The sequence below is a fragment of the Belonocnema kinseyi genome, chromosome 1 (assembly GCF_010883055.1).
Source record: "Belonocnema kinseyi isolate 2016_QV_RU_SX_M_011 chromosome 1, B_treatae_v1, whole genome shotgun sequence".
Lineage (NCBI taxonomy): Eukaryota > Metazoa > Arthropoda > Insecta > Hymenoptera > Cynipidae > Belonocnema > Belonocnema kinseyi.
This window is the reverse complement of record NC_046657.1, coordinates 96470825-96482831: the sequence shown is the minus strand read 5'-3', so window position 1 is coordinate 96482831 and position 12007 is coordinate 96470825. Positions and strand designations below refer to the sequence as shown.

The window sequence follows — 12007 nt, the reverse complement described above, 5'->3', positions numbered from 1 at the left end:
GGGGGGGGGGGTCGAGCTAGAATTCACGTGGACACACATTTCCCTAAATCTGTGGAAAATATACTGAAATGAGACAAGGTATACTTTAGGTATACTCCAATTTTTATATTGTGCTCAGGCACAATATAATTTTTATTTTTATTTTTTTCACTTTTTCTTTCAAAATCAAATCATTTTTAGGCTCACGTTCCTAAGCTAATTCGAATTTTTTCATCCAATTTATCGCTTCTTTTGGACTTCTTATATTCCGGGAGCTCGCGACAATTCTATGGACGTCATTTTAGTACTCACTAAAATTTCAGATTCTTTTGTTTTCATAGCTAACAGTTCGAAATTCGTTGACTAACAGCTGTTGGTGTATATTGCAACAATTTATCGTTAAACTCCTCAAAAATTTGAGTCAAAAAACGTCATTTTAGTACTCTTGAAACCCACTGGGAATGATTGTTTAGATGCTGAAAACTAACAATAAAATTGACTGGCAGCTCCTTAGTGGTACCAAAATTAACTGGCAAACTGTTAAACATGTAAAAAATTCGAGTGAAAAAATGTCATTTTAGTACTCTTCAAACCCATTGAGGATGATTGTTTTGGTGTAAACAACTAACAAAGAATTTGACTGGCAGCTCCTGAGTGGTGCCAAAGTTAACAGGGAAACTTTCAAACATGTCAAAAATTCGAGTGAAAAAACATCATTTTAGTACTCTTCAAACCCATTGAGGATGATTGTTTTGGCGCAAACAACTAACAATAAATTTGACTGGCAGCTCCTGAGTAGTGCCAAAGTTGACTGGCATTTTAATCAGCAACCGGATGAAAGTTTTGTCCTTTTCATTAACTAAAATTTTCATCTATAGGATGCTTCTATAAAAATAATATGTATATAAAAAAAGAAACTACGAAAATCTCAATTTTTATGCAAATTTACAGCTCGCAACAATGGGTTTCAAGAGTACTAAAATCACGTTTCTTGACTTGAATTTTTGGCATGTTTGACAGCCTGTTAGTTAACTTTGGCACCACTAAGGAGCTGCTAGTCAAACTTATTGTTAGTTTTTAGCATCCAAACAATCATTCCCCGTGGGTTTGAAGAGTACTAAAATGACGTTTTTTCATTCGAATTTCCGACCAGTTTAACGATAAATTGTTGCAAAATGCACCAACAGCTGTTAGCCAGTCGACGAGTTTCGAACTGTTAAATATGAAAACAAAAGAATCTGAAATTTTAGTGAGTACTCAAATGACGTTCATGGAATCGTCGCGACCTCCCGGACATTTTGAAGACTAATAATATCTATATTTGCATCAAATACGTCATGGACAAAGTACAGGGGGGGGGGGGTATTTGTCCAAATTCCACGGCTGCCCGCGAGGGGAAGGGGGGGGGAGTCAAAAAGTGGTGAAAAATTGTCCACGTGGTATATGGATGGCCCCTTAGAGCTTTTGAAAATGCCTGAGTATCTTTAAAATACCCTCAAATCCTTTGAAATCTCATTAAATTACTGAAATCAATTACAAAATTGTCTGTAATCTTTTTTAAATAATCTGAAGTATTTAAAATTCTTTAAAATTTTCTGAAATTGTTTAAAAACCTTGAAAATACCATGGAATTAATAAAAATTTCAAAGCCTTTGATCATTTTGTCAACTGATTCTCAGGATCAATTAAATAAAAACTTTAAAAATTTGGAAAAAAATTGAATTGAGTAAACTTAGAAGAATTCAGGTGATTTAAAACTAATTCAGAAAAATTAAAAGAATTCAAGGTGAGTTCGAAAAAATAATTTCAGATCTTTTTAAATCTTAGAACGCCTACGAAATACCTCACTTCTTTTTAATATATGGCTTAAGACCCACTAAAATATTATTACATTTCGAGAAGTTCTATAAAATCTTGCGATATTTCCTGAAATGCTGAAAAATTTATAAAAATACCTTGAGAGCTTTAAAATCCCCTAAAATAATTAAAATGTTCAGAAATATTGTAAAATTATATGAAATGTTTTTAAATATCTTCAAACCTTCTAGGTCTTGTACAATTGTTCAATATTTTCCAAAATTGAAAAAAGTCGTCATCCCAAAATATTTCAAATGATATGAAATGTCTTTAAATTAATGAAAGTAATTTAAAAAATCTTGGAATCTTTCAAAATTCCCTAAAATATTTCAAATTAAAAACTCTTAAAAATATGTTTGAAGTTTTAGAAATACCCTAAAATCTTTAAAATCCCTTCAAATTATTAAAATCTATTAACAATTTTTTGGAATCTTTAAAAATGCCCTGAAATATTTCAAAATAATTCAAGACAATTCAGAAATAGGTACATACCTGAATTGAATAGTGATTAACTCTGCATGAGTTAATTTATTGGAGAAAGTTACAATAGGGTACTATATAGGCCAAATTTTGAAAATAGGGTACTTTAGGGCACCTCAACTAAATATAGGGTAAAATATCGGGTATGGACCGGTTTGTGAGAGGCTGAGAAACAAATCTGTATAGCCATTAATAAAGTTAATTATGTAAAGTTTCATTGATACAAAAATTGCAAGAGGTGAATACATGATTTAAATCATGAAAGAAACTTCAAGAAATTAATCTCTGGTCCTGATTTGTGGTGAAATATAACCTTTTCGATAGCATGATTCACAATTATAGATATTTTCTAGCGGCGATTTTTTGCATTTTTCTACATATTTTCATTTTTTTACATGTTATTGGAAAACATTGTTCCTTTTAACAGAATGCCAGATAAAAATAATTTTTCTTGGTCTCACTACATTACATAAAAAAATACGATTAATTTTTTTTAATGGCATTTGGCTAGGTGAGGTTTGTTTACCTACTTGCTGGGTGTATTGGGGGAGGGGGGGGGGCATAGACAGACATGTGCTAATTTTTCACGAGATCTATCTGGTAACCCTAATATTTTCAGTAGATCTTAAAAAAATGTCTGTTATTAGATTAAAAGGAAAATTACCGGCAGAACCGTCACGTGGTTGGGCAGAAGTCTAATTTCCTGAAAATGTGTAGAATAGTGATTATCGTAGTTCAAAATTGGCAGTTCCTCGCCATTTCTTACGTGACGTGTTGTCACTTTTATGCCTGTTAGATGCGTGTGTAGTTGCGATCCAAAAATTCGAATTCCACTTGGAGGTAAACCAACACCTGTGCATTCCGTTATACAGTGTCCTGATAAAGAAAATGATTCCTAAAAGTGGAAAAATGTAACAGAAATTTAATGTCAGTGTAGGCGTTTGATATTTCTACTTCAAAACTTATCTTTGAGATTAAAAAGAAAAAATTTAATATTCTGAATATTTTATTGGCAGACTGCAAATCTATCAATTAAAAAAATTACCCCGGGATTTCGATACATTTAATTTTTTTATTCTTTCAATTTCTTTCAATCTTATTTTATTTTTTGATGTAGTCAGATGCTTGAAATACCCACAGTTATTTTGAAAATGGTATATACCTGCCGAGGTGGAATAGCCATTTTGTCTGTATATTCGAGGCCTAATTCGAGTACACCAGCGTCGTACTTTCTCAACGTTTTTGTGAGAAAAAATTTAATTCCTGAAGAATCAATAGTTTCGGATTGTAATTCTGGATTATTATAATGGACTTCGAGCATAACTTGCTGATTGAAACCCGCCCCGCCGATCGACAAACCAGCATGTTCTGGATAAACGAATTCATCTGCACCCATTGCCCAGGCAGCCAAAACCTTTTTACAAATCTACAAAATAACAAGAAGATGAACGTTTATTTCTAGAATTTCGAGGTTTGCTGGATTTTGAAAAGGTTTAAGATTTTTAGTTAGGTTTTTACCTGTGTTTTTTGTGGTCGGTCAGGACTGTCACAAGGCCCATTAAAGGAGGGAATTTCCAAATCTCCTGGACCAGCACAGTGAAAAACTTCCATGTGATGAACCAAATGTTCGTTGCCTTTTTGTATCACTGGACCAAATTGCAAAATGTGATGTCTGAAAATATTTATGCAGTTATTTGTTAAAAGTGTAAGAGATTTTGTATGCAAGAGAAATGTGATGTAATAATATTAAATTAATATCTAATATAGTTGCAATATAGTGTATTATTACATACATTTGTAATAAGAATATAAAACAGTAACAAGAATTATGTTCACACTGTTAACATACAACAGTTTTGTAACAACGGTGAATGGCGCGCAACATAGAAGTTCATATAACAATTACGTACTCTTTTTATATAACCATTATGTAAAATTACCATGAAAAAATGTTATAACAGTAATAAAATCCATACAGGATAGATGTAAACAAGCTATATGTATAATTAATGTCGTTACTTAAAAGTTACGGAGGATTCCATCGTTATATGACATTCACAAAACATTGTTACATAACACTTATGTAAAATTAACATAATATCCTTTGATAATACTTCTTTAACATTAGTAATACATATATTGTTTTATGAAAGTTATATAAAATTATCCAATGTTGTTACATAACATAGTTAAATAATAGATACGTGGCATTAAGATAATACATGTATCTATCACTTACTGTAATGTCACACTAACATACCTTTTTTACATGACTGTTATGTAAACTTAACATATTCATGTTACATAACTATGATCCAAAATTAACAGAAAAATGTTACATATATGTTATAAATAAAATTGCCATAGCCCAGTCACTATAAAAGATTCTCACAACACCTTCTTAGCATTAAGATCAGATTGTCATGAAACAACTGTGTAGCTTTAATATAACATTCTTGCAAAACAAATATGTAACATTTTTTCTAAAAAAAAATACATCAAATTAATTTAACACTATGATTACAATTGATTCATTTAATAAAATTGCAATAATTATGTAACAATATATTAATTTTGTAACTTAAAGTTTCCCAGAGTTTTAAATAAAATTAAAATTGTTTAATTCGAACTTTTCCTTTAATGCTGACGACAATTTGAAGACTCGACACCAATAAGTTGTTTCCTTATTGGGTACTTTGACTTTGTCGTTTAATATTTCAAAATTCCACGTGTCTGGAGGAAATTGGGGTTTGATATGAGGAGTTCTCAACATTTCAGTTCGAGACATTCCTGAACTTTTAGCATCCTCTATTCTGAGACCAGCCAATGAAGACAGCGGACCTCGACCCTTTAGCCAAACTAAATGAGTCGTACCTCTCTGAAATAATTGTTAAATTTAAGGGATCATACTTTTCGTATTCTCAATTATAAGTACTAATTTCAATGATACGAGTATATTAATCATTTCCTAATATATGTAATTGGATTTGAAGTAAACAGTTTTTTGAATAATTATTTATTTCTAAAAATTTTACCTCAATAACGTAATCATGTTCGTCACAGGTATCAAATTTCCTAGTGAAAGTAAATTTTGTGACATTTCCTCTTCTTTTCCAAGCAAAACTTTCACAATCTTGTTGCGAATCTAAATTTATCATTCCATTCCTGTCAGTCCATGCATCCTAAAGTATTTTTAATGAAAAAGAGAAAAATATTTGAATTAAATAATATGTTTGAATATTTTGATAGAAAATAAGAGAAGAATATGAAATTATATCCAAGAAGATTATTGATAATTTAGGTCAGAATTTAATTTATTCAGATAATAAAATAATGTACTTTAATAAAAAGTGAATTCTTACATAGTTTGTTCTTTTAATAATTGATTGATCTACATATTTTAGTATGCGTCTGTACATAAAACTCAAATTAATCAACTGATCAAAATAGTAGAGAAATAAATCTTTCAATCAATTTCATTATTAACAAGCTGAAAGTAGCAAACTTACTTGTAATTTAACGTCACGATGCCAATCCATCCAAAGAATACAATAGTCCGCTGGTTTCAATTCACCATAATCCGAAAAACCAATCGCGAACCAGGAATTTTCTTCACCCACATAATGAACTTCAGCAATTATTAATTCACTTATGAAATCGACCCTAAACGAATAATACATATTTTCATTATAACCATATTTCAACTATACTCGTAAGTGAAAAAATCTAAAAATGATCTTCATTATATTAAGTTCTGTTTTTTTTTTCAAAAATGAAATATTAATTTTTGGCGTAAATTATATTAAACAATTGACACAACAAAAAATTAGTCCAGAAATTTGGAAAACGTAATAAAAAATTTTGTTTGCACTATTTTTTTACCTCCAATGAAAATTGGATTCAGACCCCAATGGTACTGTATGCACAAGATTTGTGTCCATATGTGATTTCACAGAATGATAATGCATTTCTGCCAAAATGAGTTTAAGTAAAATCGCAAACATTAACAGTTTCATTGTTTAAATTTTATTGTCGCAGAATAATTCTTTATTTCATCAAAAGTATTTTCTTTCTATTTAATAAATGTTTTTCTTATTAAATTTATTTAATTTTTATATTTTCTCCGAAGGACTTAAACTTTATTTTCATTAATAATATTTTTCTTCTTTTTTGAAAATGTTCAATAAAATATAATTGTTCTTGGTCTTTCTTTCGGCCGTTGTTCGATTTGTACTAGAGCGACTCGGTATGTGGAGCTCGAAATACAGGATTATATCGCGCGAACGCTTTGCGTCGAAGCAGGGCGCAGACTCCTGAAAATTATATATCTCACTTGTCGAATTTTTTTAAAGAAAGAAAATATGAAACGTGATTTTATGTTAAAAGATCTAATTATCGGACAAAATAAAAATAAGAAAACTTGTTTCGTTTTCTAATGTTAGGGAACCCAATTTATGAAGAGTTCAAATATGGCGGCTTAGATTGAAACAACACAAGTAAAACGCAAGAGAATATTTTTCTGTTGTAAAAAAGTATACTTTGATACAAAATACCAAGAATAATAAAAGAATGGAAAAAGAAGAAGTTAACCACCAGGTTGGTAAAAAAAATCAACCCTCGATTTGTTGATGTTCCAGAAAAAGAAATTTCCTATTTTTTCAAATTGGTCAACATTAGCCCGTGCCCCCGGATTTTTAAGAATAAAATGGGTTTCAGTCACTTCTTAAGAAACGTTCAAGGAATAATTGTCATCCAAATAATTTTTATTTGGCCCCCCAAAATCTCTTTACATTTTGTCCGAAAAATACTCTAAAAATGCAAAACAGCAACTATATTCGAAAAAACTAGAGTTTTGTCCACCTTTCCTATGAAAAGGAGAAAATAAATAATTATTAATTGCTTCAATAATTATTTCTAACTGTATTCCACAAAAAATAAGACTTTTAACATTCATTAAATGCGTAATTAATTCCAGAAAATAGTAGGTTTTTAGAATTTACAACGGAAAAATGATTTAAAGAAACGAAAATTTTATAAATAATTGCAAACTATCTCTCACAAAATATATAACTCTAGCATTCATTTACTACGATATTAATTCCAGAAAGTAATAACTTTTAAAGATATACAGAGGAAAAACAATTTTAAACAAATTAAAATTGTTTAAATAATTGCCAAATATCGTTCAATAAATATATTATTGTCAAAATTAGTTAATTGTGTCCTTAATTCCAGAAAATAATAACTTTTCACGATTTATAGTCAAAAAATCGTCGAAATAGCTAAAAATTGTTTTAAAAATTATCAAATCTATTAAACAAGAAATATTAGCCTTAAAATTTATGAACTGTATCAATCATCCCGGAAAATATTAACTTTTCGCGACTTACAGCGGGAAAAGAATGGTTTAAACAAACAATAAAACATGACTTAAAAAATACTCTGAATCTTGTCCCTTATGGAATAAAAATAATTTATGTTAAATTCTTTTTTAATATCGCATGCTTTTGATGTAAAAATGCTATTTTGCATTTCTTGGGGCATTTCCCGGGTAAAATACCAGGGGATTGGGGGAGGTCAAAATTAAAAGTAATTGGTTGGTAATTATTTCTTCAACTTTCCTTAACAGGTTACTAAAAATTAATTTACAAACATTTAATAACAAGCAGCGGCGTAGCCAGGGGGAGGGCTTGGGGGCTAAGCCCCCCCCCCCACGAAACTAAGTATTTTTATTATTAAATTCTCTTTCCCACCACTCTTTGCCTAAACATAAACCCGAAGCCCCCTCCACAAAAATTGAAGACCCACCCCCACCGACAAAATATCCTGGCTACGCCGCTGATGACAAGTACTTCTTTTTTCCATTTTGTCGAAAACCTAGCTTTTTTCATTTAAAACCGTGGTCAAAGGATAATGTTGACAAAATGCAAAAATGTTCCAAGAACTGTTTTGTCCATCATCTTTGTTTTTCTCAAAAACTTGAAAGTTTTAAAAAAAGTTCCATGGAATAAAAATGTCTTGAAATTAATTAAAGAACACTATAAAATTTTTTTAGATTTTTTAGAAAAAATTCCATAGTGTTCTATGGTTAATTTCAAAACATTTTTAATCTATGGAACTTTTTTTTAAGCATGAAGATTTTGAGAAAAACAACGATGATGGAAAAAAAACAGTCTTTGGGACATTTCTGCATTTTGTCCGCCATTTTGGAAAAAAAACATATATATAAAAATTTTCTATTAAAGTTTAAGAATTTTTTGCACCGATGGTTGAAGAAATTTTAAGATATTAACGCGTTTTATGCCTGAAAAAAATTATAAAAATAAGAAATCAAACATTTTTCACTATTTTTGTATGAAAACCGTCATATTTAATTTTGAAGTCAAAATATTCGAATTTTGACGACGGCTTCGAATTTAGCTCACCCAAAAATATAAGGAACAGTACTTTTGATCTATTTAATGTTTTGTTATACCCATAAATTTTGCGGTAAAACTCATGTTATAACATTGACTTATGTACTTATGACTTATTAACAATTCCTTGAAATATTAAAAAAATTTTACTTCTTTTGAAATATTTCGATGAATTTTGAATTCTACTGAAACCCCATAAGTCTCATGAAATCCATTGTCATGTTCTAAAATCACTTTAAATTTCCGAAATTTGGAAGTCTTCGATGAATTCTTTTTAAATCACTTCAAATATATCGAATTTGCAGAGATCCTGTGCAGTGAGATCCTTTGATATATTTGAAATCATATAAATTATTTTAAAAATTCTTATAATCCTTTAAATCCTTAAAATCAGTTGAGCTTCCGTGAAGTTCCTAAGATTTGTTAAAAGCCATGTTATACTTCCCGATTCCTACCTTATCAAAAATTTCGCAATTTTTGTTTATAATTCTGATAGTTTAGGACCATTCAAACGTTCCTTATAGTGTCTTTTATTTAACTTCCTAAATTTTAAACTCGGTATCTCATTTCGCATGGACATGAGAAATGGTTTTTATTTTCTGAACAAGTAGTATTTATTAAAAGACAATAATTTTGAAATTATTGTTTTTGCTAAGAAAAAAATTGAGAATTCGTCAAGTCCAAAACAGTATGCGATAATAAAAAAAATAAAAATTTCAGAGAATTATTTGAAATAAATAATGGTTACATAATGAAAATACCCTATCAGTAGTAGCTAATGATAAATCACGCAATGTGTACAAGCTTTTCTGAAATCAAGATCCACTTTTATTAATTTTTTGCTTATCCTTTGCCTTTTCTGCGTCTTAATCTCGCTGCTTGATACAAGTAGTTATTTATTTACGTAATTTACTTGAACGCTATTAATTTTCCAATCACAAGATAATCACGAGATCCTGCGGCTTAGACTGAGGTGAGAATAATCAATGATGAATGGATCAATATGTGTTTCTGATGTATAAAATTAGCATTTCACTAAATTTTAAACAAAAAATAAAATAATCGAAAACATTTTCTTAACGCGTATATTTAACATTATAATTATACACTGAAAAAAATAATTCTGAGCACCAAGTAAATGCATTTACTTGAGTCCTATTTCTTAGCATCAAGAAAATATTCTTTAACAGAAGTAATTTTTATTTAAACCAGGAATATATCTTTTGTTGATCTAAAAAATGAATTCTTTGGCTATATTTTCTTGATTTAAATACATATTTTTTACATTTAAGAAAATGATTTCCTTATTTCAAAAGGTCTAGATTCGTTGAAATGTGATTTGTCGTTCAAAGAAATATATGTTTGATTCAAAGAGCTCGATTCTTTGAACTGATTCAGGACACATTTGAATCAATAATTTTTTCATACTTGAAGCAAGAATTTAGGTTTATTTAAATCAAAGAAATAATAATTTAATTCAAAATATAATTAATTAAATTACAGTATATATTTTTTTGTCACAAAGGGTTCATGTATTTATAGCAATGGAGCATTTATTTAGATGAAAATGGTATTGTGTTTACATAAATCCTTATTTCTTCAGTGGAAGATAATATTTCATTTGATTACTAGAATTAAATTACTCATAACAAATAAGCATTTATTCCAACGAAGTAATCATTTTTTAAAGTCATAAACTTAACAATTTGGCGTCATTTGTTTCAATTGAATACCTCTTTAGATTAAAGAAATATTTTGTTAAATTAAATATCCATGTTTTGATTTAAAGAAATATTTCTTTGGCATTTATGTCGAGGATTGAATTCGGGTTTGCGCCTTAAAATTTCCATATCACGTTAGTGTCGTGGTCAACGCTGTAGACTTTACGCTCGATGGACTCAAGTTCAATTCCTGCTAGGGGTGGATTTTTCATCGAATTTTTCTGTTTTGGGTTCATCAAGATTTAAAATTATGTGATTTGTTTAAATTAAATATGTATATTAATAACAATGATAATTATAATTTAGGTTAAAAGAATCCAGTTGCTTATTTAGGAAAACATGTACTACAATTGAAGAACGAACTACTTTACTGCACTCGCGCATGGTCTAGGCGACAGAAATATTTTTTTGAATCAAGAGATATATTTTTGTGCTTAAAAAATTCAGAAATTTGCTGTGGGGAAATATTTTTTTGAGCCTATAAAATATTTGCTTGATCTTAAAATATATTTCTTTCCTTCAATTCATATTTCCCCATCTCAAAGATATATTCATTCCAATTCATGCGACATTCAAAGAAACATTTCCCTTCGACCAACAGGTCGTATTTATTTGCCTCTAATACATGTTTCTTTGAAAATAAACTGGACTTTCACTTACTTCAGCCAAGTAAAATTCACTTGGTACCAGTAATCCTTTTTTTTCAGTGTAATTAATTTAATTAATTAAAGCTAAAGTTTATAATCTCCCCGCTTAGTATTCTCCTTAAAATCAACTACAAATATCGGACTAATGGCTCTTGGAGGACTACAATTTTTTATTATTAAAAAAAACTTGAATAAATAAACCAATACATTTAAATTGTGTCACGAATAAATGATTGTTGTCAATCATAGTGTATAACACAATCACTGTGTTGCGTCATAAGCAAAACCATTTTAGTTAATTTTACGGTGAAAAAAGAATCCTTGAAGGAAACACTAACAAAAAAATGCTGTCTAATGGGTTTATATTACGTACCATTCAGTAAAATATTTTTAGTTAATTGTACAGAAAAGAATGAAATATTTGTATTAAAAATTGCCAAATTGTGAATTTCTTGAAATATTCAAAAATTGCTATCTAGTAGCGAATTTTTACTAGTTATAACAATTGATTTGTTTGTATTTGCAACAATTGCACTTTTAGAACAAACGAAATCTATCCATTAAATATTGGCAAAAAGGCGCATTTGGTTATAGCATTAATTTGAAGAATCATTGAATATTATTTAATTCTACACGGATTACTATCTAATCCTTTTTAAACTTATATTAGGTGTTTTCTAAAAAATAATAATCTATAGCGCATGTAAAGTTTTTTTTTTAATTTTCTTTCACGAATACATCAGTTTAAATCCATTTGTCAAATAACGGCTTATACTGATTTATGTACAATTTAATTAGCTATCACTACAAAAAAATTTGCAAATTCAATTAAAATTGTGGATTATTAGAATTTTCAAAATGAAAACATTTTAATTTTTTTCAAAAAATACAACACTGGAAATATATA

At 29.1% G+C, this 12007-nt stretch overlaps 1 protein-coding gene across 4 annotated transcripts in view; it reads right to left on the bottom strand.

Annotated features, from left to right (window-relative positions):
• LOC117167419 (tyramine beta-hydroxylase) overlaps positions 1-12007 on the bottom strand; it is a 59899-nt gene that overhangs the window by 2510 nt on the left and 45382 nt on the right. For 3 of the 4 annotated variants that reach the window (XM_033352335.1, XM_033352354.1, XM_033352343.1), the window contains exons 2-7: positions 5826-5979; positions 5352-5498; positions 4947-5194; positions 3835-3988; positions 3479-3742; positions 2981-3211 (exon numbers count right to left, since the gene is read on the bottom strand). In XM_033352335.1, coding sequence (XP_033208226.1) covers positions 2981-3211; positions 3479-3742; positions 3835-3988; positions 4947-5194; positions 5352-5498; positions 5826-5855 — 1074 coding nt within the window. In that variant the 5' untranslated portion in view covers positions 5856-5979. Of the gene's footprint in view, positions 1-2980; positions 3212-3478; positions 3743-3834; positions 3989-4946; positions 5195-5351; positions 5499-5825; positions 5980-6198; positions 6401-12007 lie in introns of those variants that run through there. The other variant, XM_033352326.1, reaches the window with a different exon arrangement.